The sequence below is a fragment of the Aythya fuligula genome, chromosome 1, assembly GCF_009819795.1.
Source record: "Aythya fuligula isolate bAytFul2 chromosome 1, bAytFul2.pri, whole genome shotgun sequence".
Taxonomy (NCBI): domain Eukaryota; kingdom Metazoa; phylum Chordata; class Aves; order Anseriformes; family Anatidae; genus Aythya; species Aythya fuligula.
In genome coordinates this window covers 144925360-144952763 of record NC_045559.1, presented here as the reverse complement: position 1 = coordinate 144952763, position 27404 = coordinate 144925360, and the positions used below count along the sequence as shown (strand labels likewise).

Genomic DNA, 27404 nt, shown 5'->3' with positions numbered 1-27404 from the left:
CTGAAAAGGCAGCTCTGATCTGCTCTCACGCCATAGCATAGCACAGCATAGCATCATTCAGGTTGGAAAAGACCTCCAAGATCATCTGGTCCAACCATCCCCCTACCACCAATGTCACCCACTATCCCATGTCCCCAAGCACCACGTCCAACCTTTCCTTGAACACCCCCAGGGATGGTGTCTGCCATGATCCCCAATAGCCATGTTACTTTTAAGGCTAGTGAATTAGCTGGAGAGCCGAATCAGTGCTCCTGAAAAGTGTCTATCTTCTTTTCCTGTCCAGGCAGATATTTTCTTCTGAAGTAATGCTTGTGCCAGCACCCACAGAGGTTAAACTGCTCGCTCTGGCTGAACTTTGGCCTCTTGAATTACTATCCAAGCCCCTGTACAACTGTTTGAGATATTATTTATTCCCTTTTATTTACCATTGGAGAAATAACTGCTCAAGTTATAAACTTAGAAAGCTGGAGGTTTTTTGCAAATATGCTCACGTGTTACTTTGCACAGCAATAAATATGCATCATCTAATTTGCATACACCCCCAGCAGCAAATTCCTTCAGTCCCTCATTTTTCTTCTATCAAAACCAACCTTTCTCTCCACTCCTCTTTTTCTTTTACAAAGTTGGACATTTCCTACTACCCTTAGTGACCTGATTCATGATCAACCTTTCGTTCACCCACCCACCTTTTTTGCTTCCCCATGCTCTTTCTCTTTGTTCCCTCTAAGACTCCTAACTCCCTGCATGTCTCAATAATTTGTTTTTTTTCCATCATTTTATTTGTGCTCTTACACTTTTTGGGAGACAACTTTACTTTTCTTTCTTGGCATCTATCCTTCAGTTCTCTTTGACTAAGACTTTCCCACCTTCCTCCTGCAATTGCCTTTTACCTACTGTCACTTTGTAGGTTCCTATTCCATTTTCTGTGCATGTGGTCCCTAGCATGCTCTCATCCACAGCTGGACAAAGCCACATAATAGGAAACCAGTGGATCAACAACGTTAGATCAAAAATAGTATTATTTTGGACCATAAATCTCACAATGCTGTGGGGGGAAAAATGAAATCTGCAAGAATTATTTTAATATCTACAGCCTTTATTCACTAAACACAACAAAACCTTAGGCAAAACTGTTGGTTAGACCGTTATTGACAACAGTCTTCACCACTGAGTAAGATGGACTTTAACTGCACTCAGAACCAGGTTTCAATTGCTTATAAGGCTAAACTATACTTCACTGAACTGGAAAAGAGCATGTTCACCTCACTGTGATTTTTACTAGGCACTTTGCTAGGACTGTTGCCTGTGAGTTTTTATGATTCATTAAAAAAAAAAAAAAATCTGTCAAAAAGGTAAATCAGCCAAAACTGAAGCACTTTGGGGAGCAGGGTGTGGGAAAACATATTGTTCAACCATTGTGAGCTCCCATGTTTGTATGACTTCGTATTAGGCAGAAAATGAATTCTGTGGGTTGACAATATCCCTTTTGTTGTCTCTTTGTTCTCAAGTTTCAAACCTCGAAAAAAATCATAGGCACAAAATGCTTACAAGGCAGTTTTTAGATTATAATGGATAAATTAAAGAGCCCACCTTTGCTCTTAAGTCCTCTGTAGGCCTAAATGTTAGTCTAACCAGTATCAGTGGCTCTGTTAGCCAGAAAAAGATTTAGATGTTCAAAAGATCTGCAATAAAAAATATGAATCAGGTAAGTACTTTCAGTTTTTGTTATTACAATTATTATTATAAGCTTCTGTTATGGAATTGCTGTAACTTCAGGCTAGCCATATACTGAGCAGATGGAATAAATAAGATCAGGTAAGTGATTATGTAAGAAACTACACTGAAAAACACTGGAGACGTATTTAATTAATAGAATGAAGTGAGAATGGGCACTTAACAAAGCATCAAGGATATTAAGAAAAGTGCAGGTTAGGGAACTACACTTACTTAAACTACTGGGGAGAAGAAAAAAAAAAAGTAGAGCCTATGACTGAAACACCCAACATTTTTAAGTAAGGCAATTATTAAACTATTAGAGTTTCTGTGATTTCAGTTTTGAAGATCATACCGTATATTTGTTGTTCCTTACAAAATAGTACACCTTGAAAGACTGAGTCTTCCTTGAAGCCAAAGTTCCATATGTAAACAAATAAGAGCAGTATCGTTCAGGGGCTAAGTAGCATTTTCTCTTCAATTGCTAATCTCATCCATAGTACTGTTCTACAAATAGGAAATTATGTCTGAAACTCATTACAGATCTCTCTTCTTAATACAGTATAGACAAGGAAGATATTTTCCCTGTTTCAGCACAGAGAAAAGGAGACCATAGCCACCTGCGGTCAGCAAAGTGGAACAGATTAGAAAAAGTAGGTTGCAGGAATGAGATGAACAGCAGGGTAATAAGAGTTGAGAGGAAAAAATAGAACAGAGCATGAATAAAACACTGGACTTTGGAACAAACAGCATCAAATAAATGAAGTGAAAGGGAAGAAGAGAGATGTGGCAAGGAGCCAGGATATAGGCAGAGACAAACTAAGCTGAAAAAGAAAATGAAAGAGGAAAGTGACATTGTGAAGAAAAAACACTGAGATTGAACAAGGGAGATTGGGACTGTGAGCAAGTGGGAGAAAGGGATAAGTACAACAGAAGGGCAGGAAGGTTGGCATGAAGCCAAAGTAGAGAAAATAAAGCTTGGATGAGAACCAGGAGGAGGGACAGAAACTGGCTGTGCAAGGAAAGAAGGATTGGGATAAGAAGCCTAAGATGAGACATGAAGCCAGGCAAATAAATGGGACACCGAGGCAATGGAATAAAGACAAGAATGGAACAGATTGGAGGGAATGGAATAAATAAGGTTATTGCATTGGAATTGGAATAAATAAGGTATATTCCACATGGGAGGCATAAACTGTAAAGATTGGGCCTGTTTATAGACAGAGTTTGGAATGGAACCCAGATTCCCCAAGAGTCACCACTACCTTTCCGTAGTCAGTATGTTTAACCTTTATAGCTTACATGCACTTTTTAAGCCTCTGGAATAGTTTGACTAAAGAAGGACAACATAATACTGTTTTCAGCTATTTAAGAAAGTCACAAAGGTCAGTAAACTGTAGACAAAAGTCAGTGAACTTCTGTTCAGCTGAAGTGAAGACTTAAGCAGTCCTTACTTCAAGACTATAACCTACACTTCTATTTTTCAGTCCTCCAGGAAATTAGATAGAGAAAACAAAATAGATTACATTGGGAAAATATTACATGATCTTGTGATGAAAGATGGTTTAGGTTATGCTCATACAAGTTCTATATTAATGCCACAGAGAATCATAAATCTGGCACTTCTCAAAGTTTTTGCCTGAACAGTCTTTTCAGCCTTGTTTATGATATATACCTCTCTTGTTTTCATATATACATACCTATGTATATAAGAGAAAGTTACTATTGCTGGTACTTCAAGGAAATTAAATTTAATTTTGATCACTATGATCCTGAAGTAGTGAAATAAACCTAATGTAGCCAATGCACATCTCAGTTTTAACTACACACTTGTAACCACTGAGAATTTTATATTATTTTTGGAAATCAAGCCTGCCCCGAGTCTGTCTATGAAGCTTAAAATCATACTTCTATTTTGTTATCATTTGGTATTGTGTGAATCTAGCTTCTCTTGCTTTACTATTCTGTACCCGCAATTAGCATTTGAAAGATTCATAGAAAATTTCTGAGTATATTGAGAGTGAAAGAATGATATCACAGGCAGAAGTCCCAAAGAGGTCTCTCTGCTTGAGGAAAATTAGTGTAATTGGATCTGAAGGGAAATGCTGCTGTTCTACCTGAGTATCATCATGAATGCCAAAGATGAACAAAAAGACTAAAGAAACGAGGGTGAGATATGACTGGATAAAGCATTCTCAAGAGGATTTTCTGACCATAAATGAAAGATTCTGACTGCTTGACAGGGAAAATATGTATTCCCAGAGTGACTATACTCTATTCTCTTTGAAATACAAAACAAGCACCTGCTTCTTTAGGTTCTTCTCATTGAAAATATTTGTGGAATGTGTTTGCAGAAGTCCAGAAACTCAAATCAAAGGAACTACTGTAAAAATGGACAAAGTGGAATGAGATTTAATATCATTTCCTACAAAGAGTTCAGGTATCCTGTCTACACTGTAGTATATTGTAATGACCTCTGTGGATTCTCTCCTATTTTGGGGTCAACATGTGCATAAGAAAATAGTTCATAGTTGGGTTGAATTACTAATTTGTTCTGCTAACGATGAGTAACTTAGACAACTAGTAACAAAATGTGTTCTCTCAAACTTCAGCTGTGAAATGCTGTGTTTGGATGAACTAACTAGACAGAAGGGTATGATTCAGTCCAACCAAATGTGTATGTATTAAGGGAGAATATACTTACATATTGCCAATTTCACACACAAATTTTAAAAATGACACAGGATATATATGATATAATAAGAAACATAAGGTAAATATCTGAGGTCACTAAACAATTTTGTTTACTTACGCTTAATAGTAAATCCTTTCTATTGCAAGAGTTACTTTTGGAGAGGCAGCGCGCAGTTCAACAATTACCTTTTTTTTTTTTTTTTTTTTTTTTTTTTTTCTATCGTGAAACTGTTAAAGCCTCAAAGCCACATGCTAAATCCATCTTGTTAAATAAGAGAGTGCAATGGAGCAAGCTTAAGTATCCCTTATAATCCACACTGCTTAACTGTTAGCTCTGTCCCTGACTGCTTTGGACCACTCCAACCAGCTCTCTAGAAACACGACTAATCTCCTATAGAAGAAGCTAGCTCTAAACAATGTGAATGTGAGCCAGACTGTTCCCTGGCTTAATCCCTAGCCTTCTTTGATTTAGCAATTTAACAGTTTATACACAGGCAGGCAGCATCCCCCAAGGATGAAATTTTGGGAGAGGTAGTATTTAAGCTACTGGGGAGTCAGCTCTGACCTGCACGCTTCTGATAGCTGGTTTGAAAGGTGACATTTCTGTGATAAACAACAAAGAAACAGCTTGTGCCTGGGAATTGTGCCAAAGTACCCAAGGCAAGTGTCAGAGCTGCAGCGTATTCCCACCACAGGGAGGGCGAGTGCGTGCTCTCCTGATCACAGCAGCCCGGAAGGTGTCCAGCAGGGACAGCACTTCCAGTGCCAGACTACTAGCTGTTCACAGAGAGATCACTATGCTTAAATACAAACGAGGGCATCTGCCTGAGAAACACAAATTGCCCTTCCGCAATTGGTATCAGCGAGGGCATGAGAGGTGTGGTACCCCAATGACTATATGCCCTACTATGGTGCACACAGGCAATAGCCACCTATAGATCGGCACTCCCCATGCTGTATGTGAATGAGACAAGTTCAAATAGCCACGAATTACAGTATTAGAATGTATATGTTCAAAAGGCCCTCTTAAACTTCCTTAAGCAACCATAGCACATTCTAATTTCTTGAGGCTTGCTTTGTTGTCTTCATAATCTTATTTTGAATAGAAGTTTGTGTCATTGATGCAGATTTGCATGTGTTTTAAAGAGGTTATTATATTTCATCATTTTATTAAGTTGCACAACTCAGACCTTAATACCTCAACAGCATCTCTTTTTATTATTATGTGAGACTCTCAACTTGCATCAAAAATAAAAAATTGGTTTTAGTCCTTGTACTTACAGGGTGGAAAATGACAACAGTCCTAGAAACTCAGCAATACTTTGCTTAAAAATATTCCTATTTTTCAATGCTATTACCATTATTTTTTAATGTTTGCAGCTAGCAGTATTTCAGTTTGCAGTCTACCCATGCACTGATCAGTAACCTAATCAGTTTCTGCAAAGCAAAGCATCATTTTACAGAGAGACTGACCTTCAGGCAGTAGCCTCAGTTACCTTATCATGTACTCAATAGCCACATGCTGTAAATACTCCTCAAACTCAGTAGTATCCTGTACTTCTATGTAATAAAGGAAGAAATTCTACACTGGATCTACATGCTCAGGCACTAATAGTATGATTCATTTATCATTCACTTATGTTCTTCTTCAATTTTTCAAAACTCAAATTTTTCAACCATTTGAGCAAATAGTAGACAGTAAATTTATCAGTAACTGGAATGTTTGAAACTGCTTTTCTCTCCAAATACAAATAAACGTAGCTACATATTTTTTAAAACATTAGGTAAGGTATACTGACACTGAAAACTCTTAGTTATTCTCTCTTTACAAGGAATCCATTATGTTTTGCATTTGATAAGATAGGTATTGTTTTACGTCTTTAACTGTACTGCCTATGTAGGATTTACTCTGTGCAGCTTTATGTCATTTAAGAGTGAGAAATCCGCTCCATGCCCTGTTTACAATGACTAGGGAGAAATAGAATATCCAATGCACAATTCATCCATCCTTTGGCTTGTTAGCCCATCCTTTTTGGACTGGATTTCTCACATATTTTTTTTAAAGTGTTCAAGTTAGTCCTGTAACATATGTTAGCTGCTTATACCCTCTGTAGTCAGAGGGAGGGGCTGACCTCCAAATAATGATTCATCCCACCTACTTTAAATGTGCCTCTTAGACTTGCCTGAATTGCACCCTAGAGGTTACTCTCCATTCTGGTAAGGAAAAGCTTTGAATTTGTATTCAAGTTGTAGTTAGCTAAATTTAGTGAGAAGAACCTCATCCTAAATAAAACTGCTTTTGCCATTATCAAGGTACTTGTACAAGCCAGAGTTTGATTAATAGGGGTGAGTGTGATGTTTTTCACATGCTTTGCTCACTCAGGATAATGTATCATTGCTCCAACAATTTATCATATAGTTTACTGTGGAAGCTGGAGAAATAAGCTTTTTAAGATCCACTTACATTGCGTATTAATTTACAACTTGAGTTTTGTAACATTATGCTTCCAGTGCCTATATTCTTCATAAATTTCCTCCTTTACAGCTCCAAATTAAATTTTCTCACTATAAATTTTAAACTTCAGTGGATTCAATTTATTTTTTTCCATGTAAAGTGAATTAGTACCAACTCTACTCTTGTTATGATCATACAAATAGCCATATCAAGGTGTGTGTGGGTCATTCTTCTTTAGTATTTTGTGTATTTACAAACAAAAAGTTTTATATGTACAGAGCTCTTTTCTTTCAGCTGAGTATTTATGTTACTCTAAACCTACATAACAATTTCTTCTTAAGAATATCACTACTCACTTTTTTCATAAGGTGATGTACGTATGTACAGTCTATAACATAAAGCACTCCAAGAACATAATATGCAACTTGTACAACTTGTTCAATTGCATTTTAGTAAGATAAGCAGGTTCACCAGACAAAAACTATATCTGAATGATATGAATTTTACAGTTATTTCATAGACAGAAAGAATTATCAGTTCACATGATTCATAAAATATAATGATAATAATAATAAATTGGATGGGGGCTGGAAGGAAAGAAATCAGCTCAATGATTGAAAAGAACATTCAAAGTAGTATGCATCTGTAGTATAACTGAGGTGGAAGAATGCATTACAAATGAACTTTTTAAAAATGTGAATTAAAATACATAAAACTCCTGACAGAAAAGACAGTAAAAGATTCAGGGGATACTTTGTGTCTATACTTTCACATTTTAAAAGACATTTGCATCTTTATTAGAATCTAAATGGCTCTGATTCATTCCTTTAAATATGAAATTGTAAGGAAGCCAGTCTATCACACCTTAAAATGGCTGCCTTTCCCACTGGAAGCACAAATGGTCGTGCATCAAACTAAACCAAAAAGATTTTTTACTGTCTTCTGATAAAGCATACAGTTTATCACTGCAGCAAGTTTTTTAAGTGAAACCTTTAAACAAAGCCTACCAAAAATATGTGTTATAAGAGGGTGAAACTGAAAGGGCCAGAGTCAAGAATTTATATTAATGACTTTCTCAGGACACAAGAATAATTTTGGCTAAAAAATAACTAATTTCTCATAAATATATTTTTATTTAAAACAGATTATCTCAAATCACATCTTGATGAAGATAATTCTCACCTTGCCATACTATATTCTCCCCTAAAAAGTAACAATGCTTGTATTTGTCTATAATTACTACTAAAAATGGAATTGTAAATATGATATGCACATGAATTCACATTAAGGCTAAATGTTTTTCAAAATTATCATAAGAAAGGAAATTTTAAAAACACTGGTGGCTTAGCTATTGTGTGAAATATTTTCCTGTCACCTAATAAATCCCTCTTGATAAAGCAATTTAAATGATTTAATTGATTTTTACAAAGAGAATCCACATTCAAACCACGTCTATCTTCTAAATAAGGATGGCAAATTATCTACAATGAGAAGAAGGTATCTCCGAGCTTCATTATTAACACTACATAGGGAAGATATTTCCTCTCTATTTTGTTATTTTTAGTGATGAAGAATGCAATGTTACTTCATTTGTCTTCACCCACGTGTACCCAAAGTGTTTGTACAGTGACTAGCAGAATTGGTCCCTGGCTCCTCACCGACAGCTCTGGGAATAGTATGAATCACTGCCCCCATCATCTGGGACATAATGACAGAATTACAGAATCATAGAATGGTTTAGGTTGGAAGGGACTTTAAAAGTCATCTAATTCCAACCTCCCTGACATTGGCAGGGACACCTTATGCTAGACCAGATTGCTCAAAGCCTTATCCAACCTGGCCTTGAACACTTCCAGGGATGGGGCATCCACAGCTTCTCTGGGAAACCTCTTCTAGTGCAGTGCTGAATTCAGCACACCAGGTAGGGTCACAGGAGAACAGAGCGGGGGAGGAGAATCACCTTTTTCAACCTTCTGGCCACATTTCTTTGGATGCAGCCCAGGATGAGATTGGCTTTCTGGGCTGCAAGCACACATTGCCAGCTCATGTCAAGCTTCTCATCAACCAAAACACCCAAGTCCTTTTCCTCAGGGTTGTTCTCAATCCATTCTCCTTCCAGCCTGTATTTGTCCTTGGGATTACCCGGGCCCAACTGCAGGACCTTGCACTAGGCCTTGTTGAACTTCATGAGGTTTGCACGGGCCCACCTCTCAAGCCTGTTCAGGTCCCTCAGGATGGCATACCTTCCCTCCATTGTGTTGACCACACCATACAGCTTGGTGTCATCGGTAAACTTGCTGAGGGTGCACTTGATCCCACTGCCCACGTCACCAACAAAGTTGTTAAACAGTGTCAGTCCCTACACTGACCCCTGGGGAACACCACTTGTTGCTGATCTCCACTTGGACATTAAACTGTTGACCGCAACTCTTTGAGTGACAATCCAGCCAATTCCTTACCCACTGAATGGTCCATATGTCAAATCTGTCTCTCCAAATTAGAGACAAGGGTATCACGAGGGACATTGTCACATGCTTTGTACAAGTCCAAGTAGCTAATGTCAGTTGCAGAAAAAAAATAAACCAAACACATAAAAAAGTCATCTTGGATTCCTATGCAGACCATCAAGGATGTTACAACATCAGCAGCATCCCACCCCTTGTATCTCAGCACTAGCCTCTTGTAATTCACAGGTTTAGTCACCTGAGTACCAACAAGCAACTAGAATATGAGAAACAGACATGAACAAAAATCCTACTTCTCATCAATTATTGAATAGAGATTCAGCTAAATAAATAGCATTGTCTCCACTGAGATCACAGAGAGAATTAAAATTATCTGAAGCTATTGTGAAGATTATTATGAAGTTGATATTCCAGCAGAAGTCTATACAGAATTTTATTTATATTTATTAAAGAATTAAAAACAAACAAACAAACAAAACAAAACAAACAAACAAACAAAAAAAGAGTCCTGTTTAGGAGCAACACATTTTTGCCATTCTGAGTTACTTTTAAAAGCATGATTGATAGTCAAAGTGACAGAAGTACAAGATGGCAAAATACCAAAGAAATAGGGTAATGGCTTGACAGCTACAATTTATAACATTTTCCGACGAACCCTGTACACCTACATCCACAGTGTCAGGAAGGATAGCTCTGCCATCAGAAGGAATCTGAAGAGAAAAAAGCAATTTGTATTCAGAGAAACACAGTGAAGCTTAGTGTTGTGTCCACAGCAGAGTATGTCTCAGTCCCTCCTGGTGGAAGACAAAGATGGGATGGGGTGAATTTTCCAGAAGCTGCAAAAGAAGCCTGACAGGAGAAAGGGCAGGAGTGGGATGCTGAGCTAGGATTCATCAGAGAGGTTTTTGGAAGGTGTCTGTGGGTAAGTGGTGATTTGTTAGTTGTCAGGTGGGTCAGTGGGAGCTGTGGAAAGCAACCGTGAAGTAGTCAGACTAGAAAGGAGTACTGAGCATGTTCTGGGAGACTAAGGGTAAAGGAAATATGAAATGATGGGATGTGAGACGCACAAGTCATATTTAGATACAGCCTCCAAATCCCACTCCCAGAGCACTGTTCCACAGCTCAGAGACTGGAAAACTCTGAATGCAACTACTGTGTTAAGTGAATCCTGTACATTTACAGAAATATACACAGCAAATAAGCTAGCTAAAAATAAGAGTTTGACATCAGAATATAAGAAAACAGCAGACAAAAGTGCTTTTTTTGGCTCCTTTTCAAATTTCAGTGCAAATTTAATTTTTTGCCAGAGACAAACTGCTGTTGATTTTAATTTTACTGGGTTGATAGCTTTACAATGTTTATTCTCAAATGATCTCTGTCATTTTCCATATGCCACTTACAGTACAGAAACGAGTATGTTTTTCACATTAAAAACGGAACAGTCTCCCTGTCTTGAACATATTTGCTATTGCTACGCTAGAGTACTACAAAGAAAAGAAGGTAAAGAAATCATGCTTTACCTGTCCATACTTTGCAGCTAAATGTAGGGGTGTCCAGTACTGATTATCCACTACATTGAGATCAGCCCCGTGATCCAGTATCAGAGATGCAACATTCTTGTATCCATTTGCACAGGCCATGTGCAGCTGCAATATGAAAATAGCTTGAGATGTTTAGTTTACAGTTCTCAGGAAAAAAAAAAAAAATAATAATAATAATAATGCACTATTGCATATCTTGGTTCCCTTACAGACATACTGGATAAATCACAGTAACAACAAATTCAAAACATACATGAACGCAACATTCTAGAAAACCACCACATAATCTTACTTATCATTTATAAAGAAAACCCAACAAAAATAAGAGTATCAGCTTACTGACATTTATATAAACAATTTAGTATCACTAGACAAATTTAGTATCACTAGACAAATTGAAATTTACATACAATTTCAAGCAAATACCCAATATCCATTTCAAGCGTATTCACAGACTTCAAGAGCCCAGGTAAATTCACACATTTCAGCAGAGCTTGGCCTAGACCTAACTTTCTTGTGCAACAGTTCAAATATACCAGATAGGAGCTGACATTACTTTATTGTAAGAGGAATTCATTAACACATAATCAATTTAAGCACATTGACCTTGCTGCACAACATTGGTAACAAAAAACACCTTCTTAAAAAATACCACATACACTTTGTTCTTCTTGTGTTGTGTTGCTTTACAAGATAATTTAGATCATTTAGTATTTAGAGTGGTATTGCTTCAATAGTTTAAGTTGATTTTCTACACCACTATAATTCATTTCAGAGGTAACGTGGGACAGAGAAAGAGGGAAATAAAGTAAAAGAATGAGAGAAACTCAGGTAAGAAGGAACCTCTGGTGGTCTCATAGTGCAACTTCCCATTAAAGCAGGGACAACTTCAAAGCTATCTGTACTTTCTCATGGCTTGTTAATAGGAGTAGCAACAGCAGAATGAGAGATAAGGTACTAAGAACTGCAATGTCACAAAAGTGAAAGACGAAGCTCAAAAATTATCTTTGTTAATGGCTGATTTGAGAATTTGGGTTCATCGAGAATGATGTGGTAGGGCAGCATAATTTACTTACATTAGTAATAATCAAGTGAAAGAAGAAACGCAATAAGGAATCCTACATGAAGGAAAATTTGTAATTTGCAAATTTTAGTGGAAATTGTTTCTTATGTACAGTGAATAGCTCTGTTGAGGCAGATACTTCACATGACCAGAATGATTCAATTCACAGGGTAGTGGTGTTTATTTTCTCATGGCTCTTTGCTATGATTTCAAACACTTCTGGGAGCAAAGGAGACAAAATTTGCATTTGGAAGTTGGCAGAATGTAATTCCCCACCCACAGTCAGAAAAAATCAATCCTTGTAAAGGTCAATAAGAACAGGGTTCAGTAAGACTGCAGAACAGGGGTAACCTGTACACTAAAATAATGTAGTGCAACCACATGGTTTTTTTGTTTATTTTGTTTGTTTGCCCCTTGAAGCATTGTTAGCCTCAGACAATTTTTTTGAGAACTGGAATGGATGGCTAATGGCAAGTAACCTCTTGCAATAAACCTCTTACTAGAACTGTGGGTTGTAAAGTCACTTTAAGCATAGGAGACACCAAAAACTGAGTCCAGCTATTTTTTGCCACTATTTTTTTTTTACTTCTGGTTCAGCTGTATCTGCAGAGAATAAGCATAAAGTTTTCTTTATGAACATTCTTGATGCAGAGGGGTGAAACACATTACAGCACATCAAAAATCTTCCCCTAGAATGGGGGCAGAACATCAATTCTGTTCACCATAAATGTTCTAATTTCAAATGTACAAAAACCTCAATATTTTCCCTTAATGTGATATAGCTTCAGCTTTTTGTTTTTAACAAAAGAAATTACATTTTCTATTCAAACATCAATCTGACAAGTGTTATTTTAAAGAAGTTTAAAAGCTGAGAGGACAAAGGAAATATTTTATGACTAAAATCTTTTGAAGAAAAAAATTATTACAGGAGAATTTATCAGAAAAAAAATAGTTTTACCACATATCATTCTGTGTCTGTACTGCATAGACACCTACATATGTGCTATGAATCCAAAAGAGCGTATACATATGTCATCAATGTTTCCTAATTGATCCTAATTTATGCATGATCTTAGATAATGTACGAAGAAAAGATTGTGACCTACAAAGAATTAATTCCTGATGTGGAAAAATCAGGGCTCAGTGCCACTCTTCTCCACCTTTGCAGCCACAAAGAAAGTGGTTTATGTTTGTACCAACAGGTATAGGTTTTCCAGAGATATACCAAAATACAGTAGAACATCAAGCTGAGAAGTGAGTTGGACTATACATTTTTTCCCAATCTACTGCTCTCTGTTCAGGAGCACCTACTCCATCCATAAGGTACTTAATCTGCTGCTTAGCAATCTGCACTGAAGATGTAGTCAGCTCTTAAGGCAGTCCTGTGCAAAAGTGTTCTTCCAAACTGGCAATAAGTCTGATACAGCTTGTCACTGTGTTGACAAGTTTATCTTCTCAGTATGCCTGATATCAAATTAAGAATGTACTTCTGGCTATGGCTTACAATACACCTTCAGAAATGGAGAACATAATATATATTCAACTGATTGCACAGTAAAGAGTGAAAGCAAATGAAAAAAAAACACAACGTATTACTTGGGGAAAAAAAAAGACTTGGTGACTGTCAATCGATAGGATTAAAGCAACAGACTCGTGGTTTTTGGTACATTCGCTTTCAAATATAATTATATTCCTGCTGTAAACTGTATCATCTTAGATTCTATCAAAAGAAAATACATCTCATTTTCTCCTTACAACTGACATATTTGTTGTTGTCTCTGTACTGATATATTTAAAGCAACAAAAAACTGTTCCCAGAGCCCTTTGATACACACACAGCTATTACAGACTGGCTGACTCCACACCCATGAATAGAGACAGAGTAGTCTAACAAATTCTGTATTTCCCACCAATTTGTAAGACAAAACTTTCACATAAAAATCTCAAACAAAAGCAAAATGATTTACTCTGTAGCTACTTGTGGCAAGACTATGAAAGAAGTCCAGAAATCAAAGTTCAACATAAAAACTGTGCCCAAAAATATCCCCTTTGTCCACATCCCACCAAACAAGAAGAAACAAACTATCAAAAATGCTTTTCTTCTGGTATATGCAGTACTGTTAAACACATTTCATACATGTATTTCAGCTATTTCTGCTAACTACAGAAAAGGTTTTATGAAGTGCTAATCAGGCAAGTTCTTGACTTGGTTCAATGAAGCCAATTCAGACCAAAATGGCAATAAGAGTAATGTACAAAAAACTCACATTGTACTGAGTTAGCAGCTTAATTTAAAGGTATCAAGAAAGTAGAAGTTAAATTAATGCTTTTATGAATGAAAGTAAACAAAACTTCCCTCATTCCTTCCCATCCAACAAGGATGTTTTTAACTGTTTTTAAACCCTCCTGTTTTTAACTACAGTTAACTGCCTTGAGGCAGCCACCCCAAAAGTCAACAGCTTTTCAGCACATATACAGCCAGTGCTAGGATTCATCAAACCCAAATATGAAGCTAATAGTTGAATATGAATACTAATAGTTTAAACTCTCCACAGATGTTAAAACACGGAACTAAATACAAATGATCTAGTATTAATTCATTATCATACAACATAATTCAGCATAAATGGAATGGTTCAGTAACACATACATTTCTGATTTAACTTGAAAAAAATATATGTAAAGAGAACATTTCACAGACTTGCTATTTAGGGAAAAGTACATTAATTTAAAAATGATTTGGTAGCTGAAGTAGTAGTAATATCTATTAGGAAAAAAAAAAAAAAAGAAAAAAAAAAATGAGAACCTATGATTACAAATAACAAGCAAATTTAGAAGCGGGAATTTTTATCCAAGAATAAGGTGCATGCTTCCTATGCTTCCTTACACTGAATCAAGATGGGATAGCTTCATGAAATACTGTTTTACACTAGCTCAGCCAAAAGATATGAGCCTAACACAGTAATCACTCAGAGAAGTTTTAGGCCCTCTCTTACACAGAATGTCAAAGATCATAAGTATCTGCTCTGGTTCTAAACTACAGAACACAATTTTTTTTTTGTTACTGATTTTTTTGTGCTGTGTATTCAGTGGCTAAGAATAAGAAAGTTGACATTAAGACACAGATATTGCACTAGCCTATTTCAAAATCTATACTGTGCAGGGCATTGACATATATCTATTTTTAAAAGGACAAATAAGAACCAAAATCCTACACTCCTTCGTGTCTTTTTGTACAGAACGGCCCAGCCTTGCATCTGTACTTGCAATACTCACCATTACAGTTGAAGTACATGTGTATTCACAGGGCTGAAACTCTATTACATACTGGTACTCACCAGGGTAACTCCATCATCATTCTTTTGATTCACGCTTCCTCCACTTGCTATGAGCTGTCGGACATCTGTAAGCATTGTCATAGGTCTCTGTATCTTCATTTGACGCAATGAATTCAGCTCAACACCTGGAAAAATGAAAAGACTAAAGCCTTCTGCTATTCCATTCAGCAGTCAAGAACACATATGATTTTGTTTCCTGGTTTTGTAAAAGGCTAGTCATCATTTAATTAGACTTCAGTGTATATTTACAGAATGTGTTTACTTGCTCATATTTACCAACAACCTGATTCATATCTTTATTTATCAGTCACTACATTTAGTGTCATTCAGTAATAACAGATACATGGTCATGAACCCCTGTTAACTTGCAAGAGCAGTTGTAAGCAAAGCAGTTGGAATATCATTAAATACACTGAACCTGTGAGAAGTAAAACAGCTGTGAATGGGAAAAAATCACTTGAGGGAAGCCACTCCAAGTCTTTAAGACTTACTGAATGAATATTATTTTTGACTGCATTCTTTCACCCCTCTGTATTCATTACAGTGCCCCAGACCAACCTCTCATATCTGTCGGCTCAACTGCTTCAGAGATTGTGAAGTGAAGCAAGTGACATTAAAACTCAATGCTTTTTTATTTGCCTAGGTTATTTTTAGCCAGGATTAGTTTTCCAGCTGAGCCTGGACCATTGCAAGGCCTATAAACCTAGTGAAAATGTGGTCTGGAGGCAGGAACAAATGGGAGGGGATGAAAGGAATGAAGAGCCTGGGACTGCTTGAGTCAGCATTGCTATTGAAAGAAACACTTGTCAAAGTACAGCTTTAAAAGGAAGATACGCAAGGCAGTCTATAACCAAAAGAAAGCATGGCCTCCAGTCTGAAGAGACTTAAAATTAGAAACGGCGGGTACAACAAAATTGCTGAGTGGCTAAATTAGCAACTGGCTTTGGCCTGATTGGAATATCTAACCAAAATTCAGGGCTTGATTCTTCTGCTCATAACTTCCAGTGGTCATTTACATCCATATATAGAAAATGTAATTAGAATATAAAAATATTTCCTCTCCGCCATGGTCATGACATAACAAAAACCATACGAGTAAATGATTTCTTGGTTCTCTTCCACATTTGTCAGTGAGGTGAAAAGTGACAAATAATAAATTAAATTAAATAATATGTATGTAGCTTAAATATTTTTACTTGAATGATTCATTTCACATTTACTTTTCAACAATTCCTGCAGGGTTTTCTTCATTAGTAAAAGGACTGAAGCATGTTTCAGGGTAAAAACATATTTAAAGTTTCATAGTTTAAAGCTATGCTGGAGCTTACACAAATGGGTATACCACATGTAGTCCAACAAAGAATCCCATTCATTTTCTTTCTCTAACATGCTATTCTACACATTGCTCTATGTTCTGAATTTTATTTGCATGCAGCACTTCTAAGTTGCAGCTCTAAGGTGAAGTGTTCAGTGTGAACGTTGTCTTGCTGACCACATTTACTTATCTCTTATTTTCATACTTGCCACCCGAATGATACTAAATGATACCAAATGTAAAAGACAAATGTGAACCTAAACTGGAGAAAATGAGACATGTTCTGCACCTGGACTAAAACCTGTGCTCTTTCATATAAATTCAATTCAGACAAACATAGGTATTTGTATTGACAGCTTAAATTAGATAACCACCCAAAAGCATAATGTGCAAACATACTATATTTACTGACAGTTGCTAGACTGGGACACAATGTAGATTTTATATATGACATTCTGAGTACCTCCTAAGAATCAATGTATTTATTCATTTTGTCAGAACAGATTTTTTTATGCCTTCATCGCATTTCACAGTAATAACTTAAACCTACCTCATGACAGTTACAAATTACTGATGTCACGTTATTTTACCTTCCCATTTCTTCCTAGCTCCTGCTTTTGCAACAGTAAATTGATAGTTTAACATTCTTGCCCTAGAAGCCGAACTCTCTCAAATGCAGAAGTTTAAATTTCCAAAATGCTAAGTAATGAAGGACTACATACACCCCAAATTAGTCATCATTTGTAACATTGCCTCTACCTGTTAAGCAGATTATATAGAATGAAAAGCTGAAACAAAACTTGTCTGGCTACGATTAAGCTCTATCTAATGCTGTCAAGTAGGAAAGATTAAAATACATGTAATATATAAAATATATGTATAGTTTTATACCTGATGAAAAAGGCTATTTAAATTACTACTGACAGAATTTATGTCAATTTTTGTCTTTCTTTTGATGTCTCCACTAAGCATCTACAGTAAGTTTTGATTTTCAAGGAGAGAGGTGACAGGTAGAAATTAATGTACCTTTTGACCTTGCATAATACCTATAACACTCAAACATGGAAACTATGTTCACAGTTTACAAATTAGAAATACCAGTACCAATACAATATCAGAAAAAAAAAAAAAAAAGACAAAAGACTGATTGATTGAAATATTGATCCTTGCCTTGCAAAGCACATTTGATAGCACCTTTGTGTACTCTCTGTGGGTCCCCAAAATACCTGACTTGAAAATTTAACTTCACTCATGCTGAAAGAGGAATCAAGAAGAGTTGAGTTGCATCATTTGCTTTAAAAATTCTAACATACATATAATTACACATTTAAGCATACATCAGCTCAGAGAAGATGCATAAACAATGCTACACAAAAGGCACAAGTGAGATACCTCAGTGACATGTTCCACAGGCTATATTTTAGCAATGTCCAAATGAGTTTTGAAAATGCTACAAGAACAATAGAGATTCCTTTCTGCTGCCTTTACAGAAAATAGAATGAAAACATGCAAAAAAAAAATATTGCAATCACAGAATTGCAGAGTTTTGAATCCCGAGAGCTCAGGAAATGTTGGATTTGAGAGGGGAGGCTTCTCCAGTGAGGAACTAACTGAGAATCAGCTTTACCAAGCATGTGCATCGTTCCCTGAGACTCAAACAAAGAGACTTGGTCAGTAATTGCTTTCCCTTAATCAAGTTTGTAATTCTGCAGAATCCTCTCTCCCTCTCCAGGGAGTGATAGTTTTCATGAGTTTAGATGGAATAAAAAAAAATGTTACCCATACAGTAACTTTCGCAGTCTGAATCAAAGAATGACCTTCATGCTGCTTTTCAAAGGGAAAATATGGTTTAGATATTCAGCTGAAACGGGACGACAGCCAGCATGAATAAATAGAGGAAGAAAACCAAATTGGCATGTAGTATGGGAACAGACTCACATTGAAAAAAAAAATAAAAAGGAAAGTCAAAGAAAAAGGCATAAGATAGAAAATACACTCCAAATACCCTGCAAAATCAGAAGAGCTACGTGTTCTCAAACTCTGCAGGAGACGAGATGGAAAAGGAATAGTTAAAATGGTAGTGACCCTGCAGAGCACAGCATTGGGTGATGAGTGTCAGTGCTGATGACAAGCAACAGCATAACCTAAAAGCTACAAAATGTATCAGTTCTCCACATTTACGAGAAACACCTGACAAGGCCATTTCATTTACTTTGGCTCTCTCTCCCTTTCTGGGATATGGCTATAGAACTGACAACCCTAAGGAATGTAAAAACCTCTGAGAAAAAAGGGGAAAGTAACTTTCATTTAAAGCAATACATGGCAAACAGAACTGAGAATTTCTACAAAAATATTTTCCTCAGAAACATCCATTACCAAGAAGTGTCTCTGTCAGGCAGACACCTGTTTCTGTGACCAGACCAAAGCTCTATACTCGAGGACACCCAGCAGCAACTCTTTTTCTAACTAATTTACATGTCTCATCTCTAATGGGCATGTAGGAGTCTTTAAGAAAGGTCAATATCATCATGTCTTGCAAGCACAAATGTATGGTATAAACTTGAAACAGCTGTGAGAAGCCAATTGCTCCTTTTAACCCAAAGTGTTGATCTATATTCTATAATTCTGGGGATACCGTACCTCAGATGTTTTTCCCCTGTGTGGCACAGTACAGGATAGATGTGTTCACAAACAATCAGTGAGAAAAAAATAATCATGGTACCATTCTTGATATATTCATTTTCATTCATGATACTATTCATGTGTGGCTGTTACTTCATCCAGCTTTATTTGCATAAAGTTTCAGCTCTACTGGACACTTATTAGATAGCTTTACAAAGAGCATCAGTTTTGTAAAATTACACAGTTCAGTAGCTCTTGTGAACATCACTTAACAGCATTATGTTCATCTGATTTTCAAAGTTCAGGATGTGACCAGATACTTTTCAGCAACAATTATTATGTGAGAAGGGAAGCCAGTATTTTCAGTATGTGCAAAAGAATGCATACTCGCAAAACTACTGAGGGTATAGCTCTAATTCATTACAGAAGTACTGACTGATGGCTGTTGCTGGGTTTCACATGTTTGTCTTTAAAGCTATTATTATATATGCTGTCAAAGCAAATGAATGATGTTTAGGTTATTTCCTTTTACTCTGAAAATCTATCAGAAATGAAATTCCTGTTTTCCCCTCATGTAGACATCAGAGTGACAACTCTCCCACTCTAGTGAAATACACTCTCTCTTCTATAATATGGATGTTGATGACCCACCTAACTAAAATTAGCTACATGAATTCAGTCTCTTCTTACTTTGTATGATAACAAAAATAACTCTCATTTATTTTAACAGACTGGCATAATCTCAAGGCTTAATCCTAAAGCATTCATCTGTGGAGATGTCTTGCATGTTTATTTTATTTGTAATGTTAATACTAGAATGCAGAAGCAAAAGAAGTGTACCATCACCTGGTTACTCGAGACAAGCATCATGTCTTAAACTAGCTAATCATGTACAATACTTCTGTACTCAATATTTCTCTGCAAGTTCTTAATGTTATGGTTGGATGTTTTTGTGAGAGAGCTGTAAGATCAGGCTACTCAACAAGTGCCAGGGAACACGGGGCAGTGTCCCCACTGCCCAGGGCAAGCCTCAGCATACCCAACAAGAAAATCAGCCAGGTCTGGCGATCTGGGAATCTGGGCCAACCAACAGTCCTATGAAGCTAGGAAGCCAAGACAGTGGGTCAGGGTCCAAGACATGGCTCAGGCAAGGGCCAAGGACCAAGGACCATGGCTCTTGAGCCAGGGAATGAGTGAAAGATCATGACAAGGCATCTCCCAACTCCATCCCACTACTGAGCTGTCCTCTCAGCCAACTGTTCCCCAAGCTACACGGCTCTACTACATCAGAGCTGGCCTTGAGCACAGGCAGCCAAACCCCTGGGAGTGTGGCAAACAGGTTGCAGGACCTGTGGATACATGCAGGACACTGAAAACTTTTTTCTAACTTGTTAAAGGTTAGAATTGGCCCTGGGAAACCTGACCTACTGTGTGGCATCCCTGCCACACAGAGGGGTTGGAATTAAGGTACTTTCTTTAAGGTACTTTCCAGCCCAAGCCATTCTATGATTCTATGGTAATTTTAGATATTCTATAAATGTTGGTCTTTTATTTCTGATGGTAACAGAATTAGATTGTTCATCAGTAAGCACTTCAAAAGGATACTAAAAGGCCATCCCTCATTTCTGATGTTCTTCACAATTTTTTTCAAATTTCTGTAAAGGCTATTAGTCAAGGAGATCCCTGTTTTCCTTCTAGAGTCACTTACAAAGTAGATTATAACCTACTGACTATAACTTAAAATGTTAATTCAAGTGCCAGAAGTCTGCACAGTGAGTTTAAAGGCTCTTCCTTTGATAAAAACATATGGGTAACAAAATGTTTCCATATGATGGTTTTTTTTCTTTAATTGACCACACATTTGCACGCTGGAAGCATACAAATAGTAAGAGGAGTCTAAGACTTGAAAGTTAATTCCTCAAAAGTGAAAAAATGTAAAAACTAAGGTGGTCTATTAAATCTAATAATACAAAATAAAAATATTTTTTTAAAACAGGCCAAAGGAAAACAGATGAACGCTCTCAAATACAACATTTTCAATGTGTCACATTTTCTGTGTGGTTCATTTTTAGGACTTGAAGGGATCTAGTGAAACATGAAGTTTAGTCCCTTGGTTCTCACAGGCAATGCTGTCACCTATTCCTTTATCAGCATTTAATCTAGCTCTACACAGAAAATTGATTATTTGTGTGTTATAGTCCTACAGGTAGGTGATTCCCAGCCAAGAACAGAGTAAAAAGCTTTAAACTACCCTGAGGCTGTTTGGTGTTGGTTGCCTGATTTTCTGACAACCTACTGCTTCAACATTAGTAGTAGAAAACTTACAAGCAGACATTTACACCACTTTGCACACGGCTCAAAAATAATAATAATAAGGGAATTTAATTTAAGCTTAGGTTCACTGATCTTTAGTGCTAACAACTTGCATATGTTGACACTTTAGTCCATTCTGATTGTAGTGTGTTAGCAATAATTCCTTAAGGTCTATGAAAAGCTCTTCATAGCTTTAAATATGAAAGTCTAGAAAAGTATTTTTATGCAATTATATTGATCTGCAGCAGTGGCTTTTCTTGAGTGCACTTAGGAAACAGTACACATATTTCCCCCATTTGATTACTAGATCTTTTTAAGGGTTTCTATAACACAACCTCAGTGTTAGAATACTTTGGCATCCTTTTTCTTATTTTTTTTTTTAATTAATAGTAATCAAAAATGATGAAAAATATACTTATCTGGGATCTTCATATTGCTTTTATTTTCATAAAAAAGTACCAGTGTTGAACAACACATGACCAAATGCATTTCATGTAGGTGTCAAGGCTTTGGTAGCACAAGGGGTTGCAGGGCTGGCCGTTGTAAGAGGCAAGGGTCTGCCCCTTATTGGACACAGCCTGTTCCAGACAGCTCCAGCGGAGCCATCACAGGGCACAGCTGAGACCATCACTAAGATCTGTAGAGCATGTTGAACAGATCCAAGTTAACATTAGACTAGATAGCTTGGATGCTATAAGTCATGTAGGCGTGGAAGGGAATTATTCAAGAAAGCTGTCTGGGAAGCTGAAGAAATATTTTAGCAGCTGGCTATGCCAAACTTAAGGTCTGCAGGGTTACCAATTTAAAGGTGGCTTGCTTAGGCCTGTATGAAGTAAGACTAAAGTGCTTTTATGCTTGCAGAAATAAGAAAGGACGAGTTCATTAACTTACGACCTCTAAATACATACCTAAGACACTAAAGAACAAGAATGCTTATCAAATAATCATACATTGAAAAACAAAATTGGAACCATCACTTGTATAGAAATGTCATGTTTGCTGTCTTCCCTGAGATGCTTAACTGACATTTTAATGGCATTCCACAAAACAGACAAATAGTAAGAAAGATAACTTAAATTCTATCTTGCTAATAAAGAAGGGAGATAAAAGAGGTTTCAATGCTTCCTCTAAAATAACCTTCAAAAAAAAAAAAAAAAAAAAAAAAAAAAAGAGGAAGGAAATAGTGGTTTAGCTCATTTAAGTATAATCGGCAACCGGAAGCAGTAAAACTACCCCAGTGATAAAATCTGTAAGAAATTACAAACATAAAAGACTTCTAAGAACTTTAATCTCCCCAGTTAACAAAGTTCTCTGTACCATCAAAACTGATTGTTACAATCTTACTTTGTTTCATAAAAATAAATTGATAGCTTCTTGTTTTCCTGTTAGCTGAGCCATATGGCATGTGATTTTATTTTTCTTTGTAAACTCCACAAAAAAAGCAATGACAGATGATTACAGATGTACAGAGTACAGATGATTTTACACAGCAATCTTAATGCTGTAAATCAGACTGCACTATGGAATGGAAAATATATAAAAAAAAAACTTTTAGGAATGCAGGTGAAGTACAAAGAATAGGGAAAATGCCCTACACATTGTATTTACAGTGTGAGACTATACAAGGGTGTTTCACAACACTGCAGGCTGGGGATGCTATTTACTACAGGATCAGATAATGCTCTTGTGCAACAAGACCTTTGGCCATAACATTGCTCCATGTATGACCATACATGTGCAGGTGTGCATGGGGATTATTGCTATGATGAGAGTTTCATGAAAACAACCCTCAGAGATCCCTTTATTTTGGGCACTTCAAAGTAATTAATACTTATCCACAAAGCTTTATTTCCTCCAGTGATTCCCTTATCAACTATAATGTTTTTAACTACAGTAGAATATCTAAATACTTCAGAAGATACTAATTAAATTCTAACAAGTGCAAACCAAGGTTTCTTTGTGATGCATATAGTTAGGGAAGAAGAGTAGACCACTGAAGATGATGAACCAAACTTTTGATGCACCTGTTTAATACACCAATGTTCTGTGGACCAAGAGTATAGGACTTGACACTAAGACTGATTTCCTTGCCAGTTTAAGTTAACTTTTCTTTTAAGTATTCATTAACACAACATAATTTAACTTAGTTTATGTTAAAGCATATTTCTTATATGGAGACAATGTGAAATGACACATTTTTCTATTACTGCTCTTTGTTTTTTCTGCTTAATACATTTTCTTCAGTTTTATGATGAGCCCCTTAAAATGTTAATTATAGTCAAAAGCAATACTAGAAGTCACTTCAGAATCTGTACCTACATTTGGAAAAACAAATGTTTTTTTCCAATACAGATGTTGTCATCTACAACATATTAGGCATATTTTATAACACAAATCTAGCTACATTTCCTCAGTGCAAAACCAACCAAACAATAATATTGTGAAATAAGTAATAAAGTTGCATATACAATTCCATTCAGAAGATTTGCAGAGATTTATATTTAACATATAAAAGCATACTCTGATGGTATACATAACTCACATGGGAAATGAAATAAAATGTAAAAAATACTTCTGACATCATTCAATTATTTGGTTTAAAAGCTTCTGCATTACTGCCATTTTTCTGTTTCTAATTAACATTGTAGCATCTCCATATGAATGGGCAAACGAAGATCTGACAACAGCCACTGTCCCTAACCAGTGTTAGTTGTTCCAATCTGAACACACTGAGAACTTTTGTGATTCCAGATCATATTCCTCCCCTCCATCTCCAAACTAACAGAGTTGCTAACATATGTCAAATCAATATCTGTTCTTTTCAACTTGATGTCACGTTCAATAAAAACGTTCCAGAATCTGAAGAGCTGACTTACCGTTTTCTTCCAAGTACATTAGAAGGATGCTGCTGGATTCAGTCCCTTCTATGGCATAATCAAGAGCAATGTTTCCATTAACATCTTGCAGCAGTACATTTGCTCCAGCCTACATATAAGAGTGAAAAACATTTTATGAGTTTGCAATGAAATCTGAAAACACTATTGGGGTTCTTATATATCAGGACCAGCTAACATTCCCATTCAAAAATATTTAAAAGCTGGAGTTCCTAGACAGCAGGCTGATTGTAACTTGCAACATTACAAGCAAAACAAAACAAAAAGCACATAAAATAAAGAACTTCTGAACATCAGAAAGGACTGGCTATGCTGGGGACAGCTGATGCTGTTGCCACACTATCTTGTCCAGCCGGCCTTTACTGCACAGATGTCTGAGCTGTTCATCAGTGAGTTTTGGAACCACCACAGTTTGCAGCACAGCGTTTTAAAGTAAACTAAGCTGTCACCAATTACAGTCTGCCTTAAAACACTACACAGTAAAAACAGCAATGGTTCAAAAAGCTGACTGACAAGCAGCGCAGACACCCAGGCAGCAGGGATGGGCAGACAGGTGGTAGGGGTAACCTTGTCAGCCGGCCCAACCTCTTATGGCCTCATCCATCAATTCAGCCTCACAAAGAACCATCCCTTGCTAAATAAAATTGCCATTTGTCACCAACTGGAGACAATGAAAGTGAGCTTGATGATTTCAATTGTAGTCCCTAAAGGAGACAGACTGACATTTCTGTAAGTTTCATTCAAAATTCAATATAAAGACACACAACTAAAAGGAGCCATTAGGAGGGGGAGAGGAGGGAATGGCAATAGACACATGAGAAGATTGAAGAGAAAATACCATAACAGTAAGAAACCTTGTATTTTCTATATTAAGTATCGTTAGTGTCACAATTTGTACTATGAAGGGCTTTTTTAAAAAAAAATAAAATATGAAAGCTCTCTTCATATCTCTGAAAATATTATAAATGTCTTGTGGACATAAAAGTTTACACTACAGTAAAATGTCATGTATCTTCTTTAGGAGGTTATAACTTTAATTCATTTCAAATGTTCTATGACTTTTAACTGAAAGGAATTATGAAATAAGAATGACCTCTGGTAAATCTAATTACTTTTCTTACCAGCTTGTATGATAAAAGTTTAGCAAATAAAAATGAGGAGCACTAAGGACAGCCTTTCTTAAAACCACAGTGGCAGAGGTCAACTGTAATAAGGAATTATTAATAGAAGATATGACTGCTTCTTTCAGAAGCTTACACTCTAAGTACCATATCAAAGAAAAACTTAATGGGGTCAGCTCCTGGATCAGAATGAAATACAGCATCGCAAACTAGCAAATTCATGTGGCTTTCATGTCATCAGATTTAAGGTGTTGAAACTGGACTGCTAGTCTGAGCTAATCTCCTGGGTTCCCTTTGTAGTGACAAGGGGACAGAAAGCATCAAAGAATGACTCATCGCAGCTGTCTCAAATACCTGAGATATCCCACAAGGTGATAGACTATCCAGCAAAATAACCTATCATGCTATGCAGTATGTTACTTTCTTTTAGTGTCTGTGTTGTTGTACTGCCTGTAAGGGGAACCTAGACAGCAAATTTAGATTAGATGCATATCTGTTAGATGGCTAAATGAGATTAGATGAGAGTAGCCGTCTCTCATGCTTAGTGAAAAGGAACAGAAGACTTACACGGAAGGAGACTTACAAAGTATAAAATGTTCCATTCATTATAGTGCTATAAAAATAAATTTCTAGTTGCCTATCCTGCTAACCAAAATTAAAGAGTTGATCAAAAAGCAGATAAGGATGGATTTGTAGATCATAACCTCTTTGCAGACTGGCTTAATAACTATTTACTGTTTTGCCCATAAGAATCTGCTGGTAATAGTAGAGTCGATGAAGTAACATACTTCTGTATCCAGTTGACTTGCATGCAGTAAAAAAAAAAAAAAAAAACACCACAAACTCTTGAAGATACCTATACTTCCTAGCATACTCCCTAAGCAATGCCAGAAGTAGTTCAGGAGAACAATAATAAAATAGATCTACATACATTTTCTTCCTGCTTGAGCTAAGAAAACAAGAGACATTTGACACTAAACTCAGGAAAATTAGGAAATGGACCAGCACACTTTTCATTCCTTCTGTAAAACATAATATAATGTCATTGAAAGGAGAATATAATATCGAATTACTCAGCTCCAAGTAATTTTTTTTGGTAGTTCTACATTAACTTATTTCTTCAGAAACAAGCACAATGAGCTGCACTCAAACTGAAGGTCAAGGCTAGTAAAAGCTGGGACAGTGGAGATAGGAGACGTTCTCAGAACTCAAGTGAGGAGGCAATTCTGGCCAGTGATATGGTTTTAAAAGTAGCATCTTTCTTTAAAAATAAATCCTTTGTGGCTTTTAAAAATAAGCACTTTTAATATGGTGTTATCTGCCACTCCTCCCAGTTTTGTATCATCATCTAACTCTCTGAGGTTGCACTGTAGCCCATCATCCCAGTGATTAATGAAGATGTTGAACAGGACTGGACCTCATACCAGCCCCTGGGGTACACCACTGGTCAGCTGCCTCCAGCTGGACCGTAGGCTGCTGATCTGGGCCCTCTGGGCCTGCCCAACTATGCAGCCAGGCTTCAATCCCCCTCACTGTCTGTTTCCCTAAACTCAGCTACCACTTAATCTATGAGGATGCCACAGGAGACTGTGTCAAAAGCATTACTACAGTAAACAACAGCCACTGCTCACCCACCAAGCTAGTCACCTCATGGGAGAAGGCTGTATGACCCACCTGACCACAGCAAATCTAGTTTTAAGAACTCTATCAAATGTCTTGAGAATAGACACAAATACTACTATTTATAAAGTCTGTCACTGCCCGGAAAACAAGTGTTCAGTCGAGGAATTTTACTTTGGTTAACCTATTGCCCCCCACTTCTTTGGACTTTATCTTTCAACCCCTGTTGCCTCAGTGTCTTTCTTGCTCC

At 36.7% G+C, this 27404-nt stretch overlaps 1 protein-coding gene across 2 annotated transcripts in view; it reads right to left on the bottom strand.

Moving 5' to 3' along the window:
* MYO16 (myosin XVI) overlaps positions 1–27404 on the bottom strand; it is a 374412-nt gene that overhangs the window by 197568 nt on the left and 149440 nt on the right. For both annotated transcript variants that reach the window (XM_032185978.1, XM_032185970.1), the window contains exons 5-7: positions 24396–24504; positions 15270–15394; positions 10848–10973 (exon numbers count right to left, since the gene is read on the bottom strand). In XM_032185978.1, the coding sequence (XP_032041869.1) occupies positions 10848–10973; positions 15270–15394; positions 24396–24504 (360 nt within the window). The remainder of the gene's footprint in view (positions 1–10847; positions 10974–15269; positions 15395–24395; positions 24505–27404) is intronic.